Genomic DNA, 21,232 nt, shown 5'->3' with positions numbered 1-21,232 from the left:
AAAAAGGTGCTCTTTCCTCCCGTGAGATCCTTAATGATCTCATCTAAGTTGGCTCCAAATAGACACTCTCCTAAAAAGGGGATATTAGCCAATGCTTTTTTGGAACCTTGGTCGGCTAACCAACCTTTTAGCCACAGTGTACGCCTGAGAACCACCGCTGAAACTGATGCTCGCGCCAATAATGGAGTGGCGTCTAACGCCGCATCACACACAAACTGTAACCCCTGTATCATTTGTTCCAACAAATCTGATACCGCCTGAGGGACCTCTTCTAAGTCCCGGCGCAACCACTTGGTTCATTCAGTTACAGTCTGCGAAACCAGTCCAATAGCAATTATTGGTCTGAAAGCTGATCCAATCAAGGAAAACATGGTGCGAGACATAGCTTCTATCTTGCGATCCACTGGATCTTTAAAAGACGGAGCGTCTTCTAAAGGAATAACCGTGGCTTTATTCAATCTAGCAATTGGTGAATCCACCACAGGTGGTTCTGTCCATTTCTTAATGAGGGTTTCCTCAAACGGATAACGCCTGTTAATGCATTTAGAAATAGCAGAAGTGCGTTTTGGCAGACTCCATTCTTCTTTGATTGGATTGCCAAAACATTTGGGCAATGGAAAAACCTTCGCTACTTTGATGCCTTTTTTAGTCCCAAAGGGGATTTCAGTTTCAGCTATTTCCGACGGAATACCCTGTAATCTTAAGGTTTCTTGAACAGATACAATGAGTGCGTTTACCAACGCTTCCTCTCGGGCTATGGCTGATGCCGAAACATCCTCCTCACTGTCTGAAGAGACAGTACCCGAGACACCAATCCCAGATGAGGTACCTGCAACTGCAGAAATAGGCTCAGATTCTGAATCCGAAGTTTCAGATAATAAGGGGTTAGGCGGGGGTCGCTTTCTTGCGCCCTGTCCCTGACAAGCCACTTCCACCCGGGACACAAAAGTTTCCATAATAGCTGACAATGATTCAACCGTCAGTGGGGTGCTGGAGGATCCTGCAGACACCTCGAGGGGATCCGGTGGAGATACAGGAGTGGCAGGGTCCATGTTAATTCAGGACACCTCTGCCAGAAAAAACAAACTTTTTTTTTTTTTTTTTTAAATAAAAAATACCTCTTTTTTTTTTATGTGTATCCCCCTAGCGCAATAGCGCCCCTCAGAGTACCTGCTTCTCGATCCCCACAGAGAGAGAGAGGGACCCTCGAGGCTCACCACCCGATGCAGAGAAGTTTCCAACCAACTGCAGTCAGCGTCTGTCTTTTACAGACTGGAAAGAGCTGTGTTAGTTTTCCCGGGTAGAAGGACGTGGCTCCGCCCCCTGTGTACGCCTTCCGGCGTTCCCAGCTCTCCACGAGGTAGCTGGGCTCATCAAACATGGCCGCCCCCATACAGGAGACAATAGACTCCAAAAACATGGCGGTCGGCGTGACCTGAGGACATTCATGCACCCGGTCTACGGCAAAATGGCGGCGGACTGCCGAAATCGTTTTTCCCAGCACATCCACCTGCATCTCTGCTAAATGGCGGTTTATCGATGTGCAGGAGGTACACTACAATTAAGGTAGGATTATACCTCCTATGTCTGCTGTAATACTACAGTCTGCTGGGTAGAGTGTTAGCTCTCAAACCAAGTCCACTTCCCACCAAACACATGCTGTATTTACAAGGGGGACTTTTAGTGTCAGACAGATACTGACCATGTATGGAGGGGCCCATAATTCATACTGCCTCATAACGAGGAAAAAAGGGAACGTTTACTCACCATACCGAACCGACAGGCACCCTCTCTTCACAATACCCTCTCCACCGGGGTGGGGGGTTGTGGACCACTCCGGACGCCTCGACTCTCTGGTTCCTGGCGTCCAAGCGAGACTTTTAACTCGCAAGGTCAGTCCCTCCAATGGGACTCCGTCGCGGCCGACCCAGCGCGGAGCTCTGGTCTGCACGCGCTCGTAGGCAGAAACCGGGGTGACCACTGGATCTCAACATCCAGCCCGTCGCCCGGCCCCGCATACTTACTTGAATGTGTCGCGGCCGACCAAGCGCAATGCAATGGTCAGCGCGCGCTCGTAGGCCGGCTGGGGTGACCACTAGTGTCGCCCAGTCCGGCGTATTTGCTTGAAGATCTCACAGGAAAAAACACTGGAGAAAAAACTACCTAAAAAATATTTTTTCTAAAAAAAAAATCTTGCCAGGACCAGAGATCCCAGCAAGGAACTTAGGTCCTTACTCCTGACTAGACAGAAAAAAAAACTGATGCCTTGTAGCAGAGAGAGGGAGGATATACCCTCTGGGACTGCCCCTAGGGTGGAGCCAGAACGTTTTTCCTTTCTGCCTAGTCCTACTCCTGCGGAGACAACATAACCCAGTTCTTGTGAATCAAGAAGACTACGTCTGTCAATGAGCGACAGAGAAATGCAAGTTTCAATAATAATTGGTCGATGGGACCATGGAGACCATGGACACCTACCAGCTTGCCATCTAAAGTCTATAGGCAGGGTTTATTAATTTATGCTCCTGTAACTTGAAGTACTATTCTTAAAGAGGAAGTAAAGCTTTGTCTGTAACTTATACCCTAAGGCTTACCCATAGGGCACTGTAAATATCTTCTAAATAATGCACCGTTTAGGAGATATTTACTTTGTATGCAGCCAGTGACATCACTGGTCGCCCGTTCCTTGAGAGCCCTGTGCCGTGAACGGCGGCTCCCGCGTGCATGCGCAGGAGTGATGTCCCTGTGGCTCCAGCCAATCAGAGGCCCGGAGGACATGAACCGTGAACCTGGAAGTAAGACGGTTGAACATGTCGGCCGTGTCAAAGGTGTGCGGGCGCTTCATTTCAAGGTAAGTATTCCATAATGAGCTAGTATGTAATGCATACTAGCTCATTATGCCTTTGTCTTTCAGGTTATTTTTTTTGGATGTTTACAACCCCTTAAAAGCGGATTTCCAGGCAGTGACATCACTGGTCGCCCGTAAGGCCTCATTCACACAGGGGGTTTGCTTTGCATTTCTGAAGGACAGATAAGCTAGTTAAAAATATGCGCCTAAATACTCGTATATCAGACGCGTTTCGCTGTGTCAAGCATTTGAGCATTAATGGATTCCATTGGGCAAAACATTAACTTGTTCTGGCCATTGGAATACATTAACATTCAAACTTGCAAAGTATTTAGGCACTTCCAGCGTTTTTCAAGGCCATCTATGGTGAAGTACATTCCAAGTAGGTTTATTTGAAGCCAAAGAAAATTACTTACAAACGTATTTAAAATACAGGCAGTTGGGTCACGGCTCGGTGGTTCGCTGCTCTCGCAGCGTGCGGCGAAACGCGTCTAGCGATTGGCTGAGCGGACCTGACGTCACTTCCGGCCGGTGAAGCGCACACTGCGGGAGCAGCGAACCACCGAGCCGTGACCCAACTGCCTGTATTTTAAATATGTTTGTAAGTCATTTTCTTTGGCTTCAATAAACCTACTTGGAATGTACTTCACTATGGATGGCCTTTCTTTTCTCTGAGGGGACTCGGGACATATCTAAAGGACCATAGAAAGGATCTATTTCCACATGATTACAGATTCCAGGCTGGCAGGGAAGGCTGTGACTACACTGCAGGATTTACTGAATTGCTTTTGATCGAGCGCTTTGTGGTAAGTAGACAACCACAAGGGGATCACCCGTTTGATGCACACAGTGGAGCACAGGAACATTTTATCTGCACCTGATGGACATTATATATGGACTTTATGATTTTTTATATTTATGCATTTTTAATATTTATGCATTTATGAATTGGAGTATTTATTTAGTGATTTTGCGAGATTTGCACTTTATATACTTTGCACATTTGCACTGATTCATACATTCAATTTTGCACATATTTATATATTTCATTTATGTAATAATGAGCAGCGCTGCAACACCGGTTTCACATTAATTTAAAGGCACTAGCACTTTAACTTGCAGCAAGCAGCTACTGATTGCACAGACACTTTCTATTTATTTCATCTATATTTATTCACATTACACCATAAGCGCGAGGTTTCATTGCCATACATCTAAGTATGCTGTATGATTATATGCCACTTTTGCAGGCAAACTAGAACACAAACTTTGTGATACATGTTCCCATTAACATAGCATGACTTTAAAAATATTTAAAATAATGTTGGTTACCTTTTTAGGTGCTTCTTATTTAAAATCTATACATCCTGTACCTGCTTTGGGATGTTTAGGAGGGGCTCTGGAGTAAAATTTAACAAATTAACCTTGCCTGTACTGTGATTGCATTTCGTCATTATCCGCTATAAACTAGATTTTATTTAAATCTGTCCTAACAAAGGCTTAAACATTTATAAACCACCCTTCTGCATTGTATGGCAAAAAGGGATAGCTTAAGCTGGCCATAGACGGCTCAAATCTTGGCAGGTTCAGTAGGGACCGGCCGAGATTCAAACCATCTAGGGGCAGGCTAATTGCACCCAGTTCTTTCCATCCATCCATCCATCGACTTGGGTACAGCCAGCATGTCGGATTTTTACAAGCGATTATGTCAGCAGCTATAGCCACTAGCTAAAAATCACTGTTCTCCCTGCAGGGACGGCTCCCCACATCCCTCACCGGGAAAACACAATAGCTCAGCAGGAGAAACTCCCTTAACAGTGTGTTGATGGGGAAATGGAGTAATTTTCTTTCCTGCATCATGAGACTCTCCTAGAAATACTTAGAATCAGCCTTGTCACAAGCAAAAAAGGTAAGAACGTTAATTTTTTGCCATTTTTGCAGTATGGTGTGTAAATGGTGACGCAAACATAGTGTGTTTAATTCAAATTTGATTGCAAAAGTGGAAACACGCTTTAAAATTCCATCTACAAAATACTAAAATAGCTATATATATATATATATATATATATATATATATATATATATATATATATATATATATATATATATTAAGAAGTATAGGATTCTCCCCCTCCCCCCACATTTATACTTACCTAGGTGGATGCAGCATCGATCCAATGCTGCATTTGTCCTCTCTACACTGAGAGCAAAGCGATCGAACACTCCCCGAGCAGAGAGCTGCTGACTGTCAGTCAGCTGCTCACTGCTCTCTCCCAGCTCACTGGAGTGCTGGACTGTGGAGGGGATGGAGCAGCCGACTCAGGCTCTCAGCGGTTCGCCTGGACTGACTTCTGTGACGTCAGCAGAGAGCGAACTTCAACTTGCTCTCGGCTGAAAACGGTTCATAGGAGTGCAGAACAAACTGCACTCCTGTTATCCATAGATGTACAGCCAAACAAGCTTTGGCTGTACATCTCCTTTAAGACACTGCTACTAAACTGATGTACTCCTTACTCTACCACAAAGGGTAAGCACAATAATTATGCACAGAAAACATACTTCCACCTCATCTAATCCCGATGTTTCAATATCACTATCAAGACTGTAGACAAGTTTAGAGATGCAGAAGAGTAATTAAAGGGGATTATTGTCTAAAACTGATCTTGCACTACAAGGTGCATTTAGCTGCAGTGCTGATCCACTCCACCTACACAACCTTCCCAAATAAGATTATCTTCAGAAAAAAGTAAGTAATGAGATTCAGAAAACACGGTCATCTTCTGTACAGTACCTGTATTCTCTTTCTTGCAGTATTTCAACAGGATCCAGTCCCTGGGGCTTCTGGATGGGGCTAATGCGGTTCTGTTTCTGCTGGAGCTGTACAATAGGAGCTGGCTGCCCAGGAGTCGGCTGGGGAACTGATGGACCTGGCAGAGCAACAGTGGGAGCAGCTGTAGGTGGTGCTGGTGATGGCCTTCCACTTGGGGGTGGTACAGCAAGTTTCTGAGGAGTGCTTGCTACACCAAGATCAGTACTTTGTCCTAAAAAATGTTTTTAAATATTGTGTTACAAAAAATTTCACACTGTATATTCGAGCTCCAAGGGTCACTAGACAAACAATCCTACTAAAATATTTAAAGTCATTTTATTATCTATGTATGGTTGGAGTCTGTTGGATGTAAAAAGACAGAGAAACCAATTATATAAAAACAAATGTTTGATATATTTAATGACAACTAACACAGGAGATATTCTTTCAGACATAGGATACAAATATAAAGCGATGTCTTACTTGGGACAACACTACTTTTAGGCTCCATGCACACTAGCATTTTTCATAAGATAAAAAAAAAGCTAGAAAAAAAACCCTGGATGAAAAATGTTAATAGCATTTTTGTGCCAGCTTCTAGTAGCATTTTAGTAATTTTTAGAAGCTTTTAGGAGCATTAGCTTTTTATTAGCATTTCAGGAGTACATGGAAAAAAAAAAAGCCCAAAAAAAAAAAAAGCTGTTATGAGCATTTTAGTAACATTAAGGCATCTTGCACACGGTACTCCTGTTTGAGCATCTCGCAGCTTGAAAATGCTCAGTACAGCTTTTTGAGCTAAAACACAGCCCATTAATTGTAATGTGCCTTTGCACACAGGCGCGCAAACAAGCACTGTGCATTCTTCAGTAAGAACAAAATAGAAAAATCTGCATTTTTGGTCAGCAATTTAAGCCTTAAGTATTTTGTTTCAGCTGGAAAAACTACATACATTTTTTTTCTGCTCCTAGATGCTGAAGTTTAAAAAATGCCAATAGCCTAAAAGTAGTGTGCATGGACACACAGGATAGTGCGCACAGAGCCTGTTTGACATACAAGGTGTGAACCATATCTGGGATTTACCTTCTGCCCATGGCTTAGGAGCCATGCTAGCTGCATGCCCAGCCATTCCTGGAGCTGGTCCTGTGCCGGTAGGGGGAACTCCCATTGTATGCATTCCCATACCTTCATAAAAGGAAAATAAATGAGAACTGCAGCAAGGTATGACTAAACACATGCTAAACAGTGTACTTAGCAAGCACATAATAAAGAAGTCCATCAATCACTGGAGCAGTGTGAAGTCCCCTCCTATTTCAAGTATTCCACAATCATTCCTTGTCTTTAGCAGACCTTCACCCTCATTAACATTTACCTGTCCTGCCTTCTCCTCACTCCCTCTTATTTTTCTTGCCTAGGGAGGACATTCGCCCCGCCCCCTGCAGGTGAGTCAATGTCCTGCAAGGCTCGGGTCCCAAGAGAGCCCTATGGCACATCTGCACTTGTGCCAGCTCCCCCATCAGCAGCGCATATGTGGGGTTTTCCACACACGTGCAAAGACTGGCAACAGGGGTGACCGAAACCATCAGTCTGCACGTGCACTGATGGCCCCCCCTCTCTCACGCATTTGTAAGTGCACTGACAGGCACTGTCAGGACCTGAAGGCTGGGCAGAGAACCATAGCTGCATCTGTGCATGAACAAGAATGGAAGTCCAGAGTGGACTTAAATCCTGTTTTAGGAAACCCACCCATCACAGGACTAAATGACTACACATCTGCCCTGATGTTGGCAATCATAATCCTATGAGAGACTAGCGTTGACCCACCTGTAAAATATCATGGGCCCCCCATGCTAAATCCCTTGCAGTTTGCCTTTAAAGCAAACAGCTCAGTGGAGGGTGACCTCAACAAAGGAACATAGGTCTGTCTGCACTACATCTTGCAACATTCTAACTCCCCATAATTGTACACGCCAATCCGGTTTGTGGATTTGAGCTTGGCATTCCACAACATCACTCAAGAAATCCACTCCAAATTTCACCCATCTCACTGTGCCCACCTCTTTCTGCCAGTGAATTATCAAACTTCTTAACAGACAGGAAACCGCAGGTGAGACAACAGAAAAATCATATCAGACCCACTGGGCAGACCATACTGGTGCTCCCCAAAGATGCATGCTTTCCCCACTACTATTTTTCCCTCTACTCCAATGGCTGCTCTTTAGGAAATTAGTCTGTGAAAGTTTTAAAAATGGAAGGAACAACCATCATCCATCTGATCCAAGATGGCGACAAGTGAGCATACAGGCATCAAACTGAATTGCCGCCCCTGCGGTGCAGTTGTAACAACCTGGAGTTTAACACCCCTAGGAAGTTAATAGTAGATTTCAGGAGAAGAACCCCCCCCATTAGCGCTTTTCACCATACTTAGCAGTACTGTGTCAACTGCAGAGACTTTCAGATTTAGAGATCTATATATTTCCCAGGAACTGAAGTGGACATATTCAAAAAATTCCAGCAAGGAATGTACTTCCTGCGCCTGCTCAGAAGTTCAACCTGCCTCAAGATCTGCTGATATCATTTATTCCTGAAGTAATTAAGTCTGTTCTATGCAAGTCCATCATGATATGGTTCAGCCTCAAAGCAGGAGGGGGAACAGACTACAGCAGAGTCAGGTCCCCAATAAAAAAAATAAATAAAAAATGGTGCTGATCTGCTAACAATCCAGGACTTCTACAACTCCTGAGTCAGGAAACAGGCAGAGATCACTGCAGAACCCACATATCCTGGACATTATCCAATTCAACTGCTCCCTTCTGGTAAGAGTGTACACCTGAACAATCTAACTTAACAGTTTCTTCTCCCAAGCCATCAAACATGAATATCCTAAAGCAGATTCTGATATGGCTTTAGTATTAAAAATACAATAAATAAATTCAGCCAAATTGAAACAAAAGGGGCCTTGCCATTCATAATAAACTGACTACATTAAAAGGTTAGAAGAAATCTAATCAGCATTCAGATCCAATTGCCAAATGACAGTTTTTAATAGCACATACTGTTCAAGGAAATGCAGACATTCCAAATGCCATCCTTCTCTCCACACATTAACAAAAAGCAGAGAACACACACACACACAATTTGTCACCCAAAAATATTTGGTCGGGGGTGTTTGTAGAGGCACTGGATTAACATAACCATTCTGCATTGTCAAATAGCATCATGATCAATCAGGTAAGAGGATGATCAAACTTCATCTTTAGACACCTTAAGCACTTTACGACTGCCCACCGCAGATATACTGCGGCAGGCAGCCGCTCCTTGGCAAATCGCTGTAGGTATAGGTCGCTCGCTCTCAGGCGGCTTGGGGGCGAGCGTGCGCCAGCAGGGAAGCCGATGCATGTCAGGAGGCTGCAATTGCGGCCTAGCACCTGGGATCGTTGCCCCCTGAGAGAGAACGGTCAGCTGTTGTAAACACAGCTGACCGTTCTTCTCCCTGCAATGATCATAGAGCCCATGTGATCCTTCTGTATAGGATCACATGTCTCTATGGTCATTTCAGAAGCCCCCCCCAGTTAGAATCACTCCCCTAGGCTCACATTAAACCCCTTGATCACCCATAATGTTAACCCCTTCCTGTCAGTGTCATTATTACAGTAACAGTGCATATTTTTAGCACTGATTACTGTAGTAATGTCACCGGTCCCCCCCAAAAGTGTAAAAAATATCAGGGGTCCGATCCGCAATGTCACAGTACCCCAAAAAAAAAAAAAAAAAAAAAAACGCAGATTGCCGCCATTACTAGTAAAAAAAAAAAAAGACAAATAAAAAAAACAAATCTTTCCCGTAGCTCGTAGACGCGATAACTTTTGCGCAAACCAATCAAAATACGCTTATTGCGATTTTTTTGACCAAAAATATGTAGCAGAAAACAAATTGGCCAAAAATGTTAAAAAAATTTGATTTTTAATTTTTTTTTTTTTTTTGAGAATGTCCTACAGCAGAATGTGAAAAATAGTTTTTTCAAATTTGTCTCTTTTTTTTGTTTATAGCTCAAAAAATAAAAATCGCAAAGGTGATCAAATACCACCAAAAGAAAGCTCTATTTGTGGGAAAAAAAAGACCTCAATTTTATTTGGGTACAGCTCTGCACGACCGTGCAATTGTCTGTTAAATGAACACCGTGCCGAATCACAAAATAGGGCCTCGTCATTAAGGGGGCAAATCCTTCTGGGCTTAAAGTGGTTAAGGCAGAATTCCACCTTGGAGCTGTTTTAAGCTTAGTTTGAGCCTGGGATTTGAATTTAAGCCAAGAGACCTTCTCCCAATAACAGAAGAGGAGAGATGTGGTATAATAGCCTTCATGCTTTGATTTAAGGAATGGGTAAACTTGAAGCAAGCCTAATCACTTACCGGGAGGTTTGTAATTACCAAGGGGCTGCTGCGGTGGCGGCTGTTGTTGTGCTTGAGGGGGTTGCTGTGGTGGCGGTTGTTGCTGAATTGCGGGCAGTGTCCTCTTTCCCTGTACAGCTAGTTGCAGATTTTCAGACAATGGCTGTCCTCTGGCCAACATCTTATAAGCCAATATTTGTGCACGAAGCTGGTGAAGTTGCACCTGGCTAAATGCTGACGGACCACGACTTGGCTGGCTTATCACTTGCTGGTCCCCTTGTATCATGAGTCCAGGCTGGGCTGGTGGTATTTGTGGGGGTGTTGGGCCTCCACCTGACATTGGACTTGACACATGTTCAGGAGCCCCCAAGGGGGATGGATGAGGAGACATGTACCCTAAAAAGGAGAAAAAAAAACAAAAACAACAACATTAAAAACCTATAATGTAAGATACTCTATCTACCACAATTTTCTTTAATACTGGTATTTAACTGCCAAATGCCAGAGCCTCAACTTACCATTAAAGTTCTGGTCTTTGACAGTGGAATGATAGGGTGGGGTAGGGTCAAATATTTTCTCAAGTATGGAGTTTACTGGGGCATGACCGGATGTGTTCAGGGCAGGACGCATGTTCTCGGAGCTCCGTGCAACTCCTGAATTTATACGCTCCCAGTGCCGATTGTAGCCCCGACTACTATCCCCCCTATTCGTCGGCTGAGGGTCTTGCCATCCCAGAGATGCCCGTCTCAACACCGAAACTCCACAGAAAACTGTCCCAAGACCAGCGGCTGACGTGCTTATCGTGAGGCCCAAGCCCTGGCTCCGCCATCTTGGCGCCAGCGTCCTCACCGCGAGGCAGCCGTTCGGGCGCGGGGATGGAGCAACAGCAGCCGGACGGAATACAGCGCCCGGTGTCGCCCCCAACTTTGTCCCAGGACATGGAGCCAGACCCATTGGCCATCACAAAGCCCATCCTGGAGGCGAATGATGCATGTAAGGCGGCGCTTCTGGTCAGAATCGACCACTTAGCCTCAGAATGTACATTGATAAGACATGACTTGGACAAAATCAGGGGGCGCCTCACCTCGGCCGAGGAGAGGCTCTCAGAGGTGGAGGATAGCACACACTCGTATGACTCCCAAATATCCGAATTACAAACAATGGTAAAGTCCCTGCAAAATAGAGCAGACGACGTTAAAGAGACAGAGGCGCGGGTGGTGGGGCTGCTTGAGCGTGCAGAGGGGACTAGGCCGGCAGCATTTGCAGAGCAGTTTTTCAAGCAGCTCCTGTCCCTTGCAGATCTTCCTCCCACATATGTGGGGGAGAGGGCACATCGTGTTCAAACGGGCGCTAGAACCCCAAGGCCCCCCCAGACCGCTTCTGGTAAAGTTTCTGAACTTCAGAGCCTGGGATATCCTCCTCTCAAAGGCCAGGAAACATCAAGATCTCAAATATGAAAATGCACATATAATGATGTTCCCTGATTTTTCAGCTGAAACACAAAGGAAACGTCGCTCCTTTACAGAGGTCCGGAGACGACAGAGAGGAGATTAAATACAGCATGCTTTATCCCAGCAGACTCCGTATCCAATACAAGGGATCCGTGAAATTCTTTGAATCCCCTCAGGAGGCATCGGAGTGACTGGATGGACTGCGCTAACCATCATGAAGGTACTGTTTCCTGCCAAAGTTTGTGTTTATCCTGTGGACTTCGGTTGTCCTCTGGCCATCCTCCTTGGGATTATTGCACTGTTCCCACCTTGAACTGCCTCTCCTGTGGTCCTCAGCCTACCTGAATCCTGTTTAGGGACTACGGTGCGGGCCTTGTTTACTCTTACAAGTGCGGATCTTACTAGAGGTTGCTCACAAGGCCATGGCACAGCTTTATGATCCAGTAGTCACGGAGTCTCCCATGGGAGACGTGGAACAACCACCTAGAACTGTTTGACCACAATGGTGGAACCACCTCATTGGTGTTTGTTGGGAAGTTTCGGGGATCAAGCTGCATGCCAGACTGTTTTTTGGTTTTCTGGTATAACGGCATTAGGGCGTTTGAACCAGGTTTTTGAACATAACCAGCGCACATGCACCTATGTTCTTCTGCAAGTCCTATTTTGCTATCTAATGGGTTTTTTTTCCTTCCACTGCGTATTGCCTTATCTCTTCTGGTATATGTATATTGCTCTAAGCCCATATGGCTAATCCTATCCGGTTCCTCTCTTGGAATGTGAGAGGGTTGAACAATAAGTTCAAGCGTGCCACAGTTTTCCAATATCTAAAGCAAGCTAAACAGCATATACTCCTCCTGCAGGAGACCACCTGGATGGAGGTAAAATGCTATCCCTGCGTCACCCCATTCCCATTTACCTGTTTTGATCATGGGAGATTTTAATGCCATTCTTGATCACTCCCTGGATTCTTCCTCCCCCAATAGGTCGGGCTCAGTGGACCTGCTGACGTGGGCCTCTGCGGCCGGCCTGACTGAGCTTTGTAGATGGAAGCATCCCTCAACTAGGGCATACTTTCACCTCTCTGCCACCCATCATTCTTCTGCTAGAATTGATTTGGCTTTTGTTAATGTACAGTTATTGCAGATGGTTCAGGGGGCAGAGTATTTGGGGAGAGGGGTATCTGATCATAATCCATTACTCCCGACGCTGGTCCTCCAGCTGGGGTCTGGGGAGCGGAGTTGGCTCCCGTCTCCGGGCTGGTTACAAAATGATCAGGTCTCCTATCAACTTTTGCAGTCGGTGACGACGCACTGGGAAACGAACCTGGGCTCTGCTGAGCCAGCCATGGTGTGACACGGGGTGAATGCATCTCGGCCATTAAAACCGCACGTAAAGACCATAATAATGCTATTAAGACACTTCAGGAGACTGAACATGCAGCCTTCTCTCGCTGCACCTGTCAGATCTCTCCCACACACAAGCATAGGGCTGAGTCCCTCTTTGCACAAGGGGACAAGAATGGAAAACTTCTCGCCATGATGGTGGCGGATCAGAGGGCCCCAATAACTAACCCTTTCTTTCATCAGGCCAACGGGGGGGGGGGGGGGGGGGTACGTGGCTACGGACCCACTGGATATTTTGACGGAATTCTGAACCTACTATACAGCCCTATATGCCCCTGTCATAGGTACGACCCATCGGCCATGGAGCGACTGTTGGGGGGGGGTATTTCGCCTCCGACATTGTCTGACGCAGAGAGGGATTCCTTAGACGCAACGATAACCCCCTTGGAGGTCGAGAAGGCCATCGCGGCCTTCTCCCCTCATAAGGCCTCGGGACCAGATGGTTTCCCCACTGATTTTAATAAGTCCTTTGCGGAGCAGCTGGCCCCCAGGATTAGCGCTCTCCAATCCTACTGCCTAGACCAGCAGACGCTACCGCCCTCCATGTTAGATGCATACATGATCTTGCTCTTAAAGCCTGGGAAGGACCCCATGGCCTGTTCCTTATATCGCCCTATAGCCCTACTTAATATGGACCTTAAAATACTGACCAAGATTCTGGCGACTAGGTTGCCGGGGTCATCCATTCGTTGGTGGACGCTGATCAGACTGGATTCATACCCGGAAAATTGTCCGACACCAACATCAGGAGACTTTTTACCCATCTACAGTTACCGGGAGAGGGATCAAACAAGGGTGGTGGTGTCCATTGATATCGAAAAAGCTTTTGACTCAGTGGACTGGCAATTTATGCATAAAGTCCTGGAGCTGATGGGCTTTGTTCCGAATCGGATATCCCCATTATATTCAGGTCCCCGGACGGCAATTCGATTGGGTCAGTCCATATGCCCATTCTTTGAAATAGCGCGGGCAACTAGACAAGGGTGCCCATCATCTCTGTTCCTTTTCGCTCTCACTAGGGAATCTATGGCGATTGCATTGCGAAGCTCTCAGGAGGTGGGGGCAATAAGTGTGGGCTCTATATGGGAATGTCTTGCTCTGTATGCCAATGACATGCTCCTTTTTCTTAAAGACCCTGGTCCTTCGTTTAGAGCGGCTTTGTCAATTCTAGATGAGTTCGGTAGGTACTCGAGTCTCAAGGTAAACTGGGGAAAGTCATCGATATTGCCGTTGGATGAAGGTGCTAGGTCCGCAGCAGATGATAATCTTCCCCTATGTTGGGTCCAAACTATGACTTACTTGGGGGTCCAGGTTACCTTTAAGATACAGAATTATTTTACCTTGAATCTTCTTCCCTTGCTGACTAAACTCCAACACATACAAGCATGGAAAAAATTGCCCTTCTCCCTGATGGGCCGAATTAGCCTGATTAAAATGAGTTCTTCCAGTCGTTTTATATTTTCTACGGCACTCCCCTCTGTGGGTACCTAAAACCTTTAAGAAACTGAATAGCATTGTTAGCTCTTTCCTTTGGTCATCCAGGTCCCCCAGGATAGGGGTGCAGGCTCTTCAGGAGCCCTGGGGACAGTGAGGCCTGGCGCTCCCAGATTGGCAAAACTACTACATGGCTGGTCAGATGGTTTTTGCCAGATGCTGGCTGGTGTCAGATAGTGACAACTTCGGACCTCCCACTGACTCAGACAATGAAAGCCACCATTAGAGCATGGAAACAGGCAACCAAACTGGTCTGCCCAAGCTATTTGGGCTTTTCACCTTCCACCCCCCTCTGGATGAACCCCAAACTCCCTCACTTTTACCATTCGCCGGAGCCCATGGTGTGGGCAATGAGAGGAATCAAAACCCTAGGGGACATAACTTGTAAAAGGGGGACCTCCTGACGTTCAACTGAAATCCAGACATGACCTGCCCAATTCTCATTTCTTTCGGTATCTCCAATTACGTCATGCCTACCAATGCCAGTTTAGAGAAACTCGAGTTGAGCCTTTGCGCTCAGATTTGGAGAGCATGTTGACAAGTGCTGCCTTGCCCAAAACCCTATCAGTTGTGTAAAAGGAGTTGTTCAAAATAAACGCCACCTAGTATCTCCAAGTGTAGAGACAAGTGGGCAGCGGAGGTGCTGGATCTCCAGGGGGAGGATTGGGAGGACATGTGGGAGAAACCCTTCAAACACCAAACACCTGGTGGCAGCTAGGGATAAACTGATATAGTTTAAATGTATTCATAGAATTTATTATACTCCAGCCAGATTGGCAAAGATATATCCTACTTCCTCTGCTGAGTGCTGGTGCTGCTCGTTCTCCCCAGCAGATGCCAGCCACATTTTCTGGGACTGTACCCAGATCCAGAGGTTCTGGAGCGAGGTGACCGCCTGTATGTCGGAGGTGCTGATGGTCCTGATTCTGGTGGCATCTAGGGTGTGGCTCCTGGGTCTGGTGGAGGAGGTGGTGCCATCTGTGGCCCACAGAACGCTACTAACTATTCTCCTCTTTTATGCAAGAAAAGTTATACTGTTGCATTGGAAGAAAATATCTCCCCCCTCATTTTCATTTTTGGAAGGGATTGGTGAACGTTATGATGCCTCTTTATAGGGCAACCTATGTCTCGAGAGGGTGTACAAAAATAATTTGACAAGGTGTGGCAGGCATGGACTAGTTCTTTGTATACGGTGGGCTGATTACCTGGGTTAGTGAATAATGTGGTTTAATTTTCATATGTGTACTGTGGACTCTATTTTGCAGGGCATATTCACTTAACGGGAAGTAGTCATGTAGAATACAAATTCACGTGGACATAACTCAATTTTGGACTAAGGTGCATTCGGATCTTGACACAAAACAATGATTTTTACCTGCCTAGTCAATGCTCAACAGCTGGTAGTTTGATGGGAAGGAGGGAAGGGAGGGTGGTAAGGTTTGGTTAGCGAGTTGTTTTTTTATGTCTAGTTAGACATCCCCACTAGGGGGTGCTCATTGGTCTATTCAATGGGCAATTCTATTTTTGTTTGTTTCTTATCTCTTGTTCTTTGCCTTTCTTTAAACTCAATAAAAATAGTTAAAAAAAAAAAAAAAAAGTAAAGTATGGAGTTTACTATACAGTCTGGGCCTAGAATACAAAGTACTTTACAAACATTGATTTGAATGCCAACACAGGTACTTGCACATATGACAAACAGCAAAACATGCCTAATGGTAATGTTTGCAAGAGGGCTCATATTTTTGGGCGGTAGAGGGTGAGGGGGGGTAGATTGAGAATAAAAGATTACGTTGAACAAAACTATTTTTATTGTGTTCCATTGCAAAACATATTTACAGCCTCATATTCAATATACATATACTGTATTAGGTGTGCATGACCTTATTCTCCATGAGGTAAGAGTGATTTCATGAAAGCCCCTAGTGGGAGAGAAAGTAGGTTACAAGTACCTTGACTGTGCTGATCCATTGGGCTCTGGGGAGGACCCATACCAGCATGTGGAGGCCTCATATTTGAGCTTTTCATAGTAGCACAGTGCATTTCATCAGACATTCCTTTGTCATGTATGCTCTCCATGGGGGGCTGGGAAAAAAAAAAAAAAAAAGTTAGTCATCTGTAAAGCATCAGATCACAAGTAACTGCATTTTCTCAAAGACCCTATTTTTTTTCCTTTTTACAATAACCTACAGACTGTTCAAATATAAGGCAGTTCAAAGCACCATCCAACACTGATTTCCACACCTTAAAGTAGAAGTACATTGCATCTGAGCACCACAAACCAAAAGCAATTTATTTGTTTTTTTTTTTAAATATTTGATTTTTGTGCAAACAAAAATACACAGGGCGTAACGGCCCCCGAAGAACATCGCTCTAAGCCCCCGTTCACACTAAGGCGACCTGTGAGGCGACCTGGTCGCCTCACAGGTCGCCTCCCATAGGGAAGCTGCAGACCCGTTCTAATAGGAGCGACACAAGTCGCTCCGACTTAGAAAAAGGGTCCGGAGCTTCTTTGGGGCGACCAGGAGGCGACCGCCATAGACTTCAATGTTATGAAGTCCGTGGCGGCAGCTCCGAGGTCACGGCGCGCTGCTCGCACCGCGACCTCGGAGGTCGCGGTGCGAAGTAGCATCGCCCCTATGTGAACGGGGGCTAACAGTCAGTACTGGTAAAAGATGCATATAAAAAGATAAAAAGGAAAGGAAAATAAAAACAAAAAAAAGAGTATGGTTCTTTCCTCTTGCATCCTATATGATTAAAACCATGCTGAGAGCCATGGATTTGGTGTGTACAGCCAGTGGGAGTGGTGCCACTTATAAAACTGCAAAGTGCATATAGACCTCCTTTAATTAGGGAGGTCAATTCAAGAAGGGGAGAAGACACCCATAGGTGGGGTGAAGGGCACTGTGGTGCTCAGAGGCAATTACTGAAGAGTTTCTGGTGTATGGGACTGCAACCCTTTTTTCCCCAACAAGGAACTAGGTCCTATAGTAGGAGAGGGAGTATACCCCCTGGGACTGCCCATAGGCGTAGCCAGACTTTTTTTCTGCCTAGTGTCCTACTCCTGTAGGAGGCAGTATAACCCAATGGTTAAGAAGATCAGGAGCTGTGTCCGTCAATGAATGAAAGAAATTCTCTAATTTTCTGAGATACTAGCTGTAAGCCATAATCCTCAAATTTAAAAGAAGGAAATGTTTGAAATATATCACTCTGTGTGTAATGAATCTATATAAATCCATGGGTTTCACTTTTTGGACTGAATGAAATAAATTAACTTTTTGATGATATAAAAAATTTTTGAGATGCACCTTTATATACAGTATATGCCCTGTACCCACATTTTAAACACTGTTGTGAGTGAAACGGACATTTTAGAGTAAAATAGCAGTCAATAAGTCAAAAGTCAATAAAGCAATCACCCACAGTACTGAAATTATAGATCTAAAAAAAATAAAAAAATAAAAAAAAGTTCCAGAACAATAATTTGACCACCATGTTAGAAGCAGGATGTTTTTAATATTACATTTTTACAATTGCTAAAAAACTCATTATGCTGATACAGTAATTCCACTATATTGTATATATAAACTCATTACTTTTTGGTACCAATTCATCTTACCTTGTGCATTTGATGCATGCCCTCTGGTGGATAATCTGTACCCATGCTTGAGTGTGGGTGAGAGACACTAGGAGGTCCCGGGCTAGGACCCATCATACTGTGCACAGATCCTGGAGAAGGCCCTGGTCCTGGACTAGGTCCTAGGATTGGGCCTGGCGAAGGCCCAGGCCCAGGAGAAGGCCCCGGGTGAGGCATGGCACCCGGGTCTGTTGGTGTAGACATTGGACGTTACGTGCCTAAGAAAGAGAAAAGAATAATTAGGAAATGTGGGGCATACCTTTAAATGTTCACATTTGTAAAATATACTGATTTTTAAAGAATGCCACTAACAAACTAAGCTCTGGCACACACACACAGCACCTAATGTTCTATTAACTAGGTTGCATTATGAAGTTTCAGCTTTCTACTTTCTGGTCAATGACCAGATCCAAAACAACAGACAGCGATGTTACTATACCAAACCAGACTACCGCTGAAATTGGCAACTGTAAGGGTCCATTCACACTAGCGCGACTTGTCAGGCGACTTGGTCGCCTGACAAGTCGCGGTCGGTCATCTGCTATTGATTAGCACAAGACCCGTTCTAATAGGAGCGACACAAGTCGCTCCGACTTCGAAAAAGGGTCCTGTACTACTTTGGGGCGACCTGGAGGCGACTTGCATTGACTTCAATTATATGAAGTCCGTGCAAGTAGCGCCAAAGTCGCGGTGCACGCTGTGCACCGCGACTTCACAGGTCGCCCCAGCAAGTCGCGTCGCCCCTGTCTGAATGGGCTCTTAAAGCTCATCATGACTTCAAAGTTCCGTGCTTAAAAAAACATGCATCAAAGTAAACCCAAGCTCTCCACATTACTATTATCAAAAGTAGCAATAAAATATAACTTATAGATGCATTTAATGTATGGTTGATTTAATTGAATACTACTGAAGCAAAAATAACTATGAAAGTATTTTACTAAAGAACAGTCTATGAATGATTTGTCACATGTAACAAAACATAAAAAAAAAAGTCAGACTATTTCAGGGAATAAAAAAATGTTACAATGCTGTTTTTGACCAAACACCTGCATGGCCAAAATGAATTCTAGTGTGAATAGCATACCAAAATCCTGTATATCACAGTACGACCCATCCTGGGTTATAGCATCAAACAACGACAATGCTATAGGTGCACCAAATTAAATTTTTGGTGCACAAACTGAAAATTTAGGATGCACTTGGCTGAAACCGAAAATTACAGTTAAAAAAAAAAAAAAAAAAAAACACACAATTGTGTATAAAATATTTTTTATAGTCAACTTTTTAATTAATCATGAATTTAAATTAATTTGAATTTGTCACACATTAACAGCACCTTTAACACAAGAAAAATGCATCCCTTTAAATTCTATGTCAGTCATTACACTGGTCCCTTGCTCTTTCATTTTGATATTAAAAATCTTGCTTGTTGCATTTTTGGTCAGGAAAAAAAAAAATGCATCAAACACACATTCCCGTTGAAATTAATTGAAATTGCAGCAAGAATCCATCAATAATGCACCGTGTTACATTTCTGAGTCACAGGACTAATGAAAAACACACTACAAGTATGAAATCGTGGCAAAAAATCACGTGTTTTTGACGCCATTATCGGAAGATATTTTTCGGCTGTGGAAATTTCAGTTCATCTCTAGACAATACCAAATCTTGTACTTGAGAAGTCCTTCGTTAAGGTGCAATGCCATCAAGCTGCCTTTATGCCGTTAGTGCATAACAGTAAAAATCTTGCATTTACTTCAAGTACCCTGGCATCAGACAGCATTGTATTAAAAAAAAAAGTAAAGGTTAACTTTGGCTGATCATTGGTATATGAACATGGCTAATAAAGCGATTGATGATTTCCTTTCAGCCCCTTGCAAACACTAATGAAACTGTAGTTCTTAGCAGACCACACATCAGCCAAGCTCTAAAAGGGCAACACAATCTTTACTATTCGCTTTGATCACTTGAAATCCATAATTGGACCTACAAGTGCCTCCAGGTGAACTATATCAGTAGGAACAGCTTAGGGTCCTTTCACACAGGCGGTGCGCCCGGCAGAATCAGTTTTGCTCAGCAGGGATTGATCCGCCGATCCACACTGAGCTAGCGGATGACCGCTCCATATCCGCTTACTTTGCAGAGACGGAGCTGTCAGGTCCCCGCTCCCCTCTATGGGAGATCGGATGAAAACTGACCGCCTGTCCAATTTTCTTCCAATCCGATTCTTCAGATGTCCGTCTGGATTTCAAGGAAAGGATCGGATTGGATAGCAGCGGATGTCAACGAACATGTCACCGCTAACATCCGCTACTCCATAGAAGGTACATGGAGCATCTGATAAGGTCCGCCTGAAAAACTGACAGACGGACCTGATCAGAAAGCCCGTGTGAAAGGGGCCTTAAGGCCCGTACACACGATAAGAAAAATCGGAAGTTAAATTTAGTCCGAACGATCTGCTGATTTTCGGATCGCTCGTATATTGCTTTTGACAACCGATTACGGATTTTCGTACGACAAAAACTGGATGTGGAGGTTTTAAAACTTTCATCGTACGTGAACACAACGTCCGGTTTTCATTTAATTAGTACAGTTTTCATCTGAAAAAAATCATAAGAGCAAGACTAGGAATGCTCGGAAACTAAAGAATACATACAAAACAATTCAACACATGACATTTCGGGAAGTTGAATTCTGTCGTACGAGACTAGCATGCAACAAAAACTTAAGAAAATTCATCCGATAATCTGATCGTGTGTACGAGGCTTTAGACTTTGTTCATTTGAAATCCATAATTGGGCCTACAAGTGCCTCCAGGTGACCTAAATCAGTAGAAACAGCTTAGACTAAGTTTTCATATGGTGTTTTCCCTCATTAAATCAGCATGACGTTTAACGTTTAACTCGCAGAGCCAGCCCCGTCCGGTGGGGCTATGTCGCCACCAACCTAGCGTGGACCTAAGACCTACGCGAGCTTACTGGCCAGACTGGGGTGACCACTGGATCTAGATTATCCAGCATGTCGCCCACTCCAGCTGTTGATTGTAGATCTCACAGGAAAAATCCAGGAGAAAAAAATATTTCCATCCAAAAAATTTTTTGCCAGGAGCAAAGATCCCAGCAAGGAACTAGGTCCTTACTCCTGACTAGGCAGTAAAAAAAAAAAAAAAAAAAAAAAAAAAACTGAGTGGCTATAGCAGAGACTGCCCTT

General features: G+C 44.5%; 1 protein-coding gene across 2 annotated transcripts in view; it reads right to left on the bottom strand.

Moving 5' to 3' along the window:
• SMARCA2 (SWI/SNF related BAF chromatin remodeling complex subunit ATPase 2) overlaps positions 1 to 18,239 on the bottom strand; it is a 300,239-nt gene extending 282,000 nt beyond the window's left edge. For both annotated transcript variants that reach the window (XM_082242988.1, XM_082242989.1), the window contains exons 1-5: positions 18,005 to 18,239; positions 16,338 to 16,470; positions 10,062 to 10,436; positions 6,735 to 6,836; positions 5,637 to 5,886 (exon numbers count right to left, since the gene is read on the bottom strand). In XM_082242988.1, coding sequence (XP_082099114.1) covers positions 5,637 to 5,886; positions 6,735 to 6,836; positions 10,062 to 10,436; positions 16,338 to 16,470; positions 18,005 to 18,226 — 1,082 coding nt within the window. In that variant the 5' untranslated portion in view covers positions 18,227 to 18,239. The remainder of the gene's footprint in view (positions 1 to 5,636; positions 5,887 to 6,734; positions 6,837 to 10,061; positions 10,437 to 16,337; positions 16,471 to 18,004) is intronic.
• Positions 18,240 to 21,232: the final 2,993 nt, after the last annotated feature.

The sequence above is a fragment of the Pelophylax lessonae genome, assembly GCF_965119305.1.
Source record: "Pelophylax lessonae genome assembly, chromosome: 1".
NCBI lineage: Eukaryota > Metazoa > Chordata > Amphibia > Anura > Ranidae > Pelophylax > Pelophylax lessonae.
This window is presented reverse-complemented; position numbering and strand designations above follow the sequence as displayed.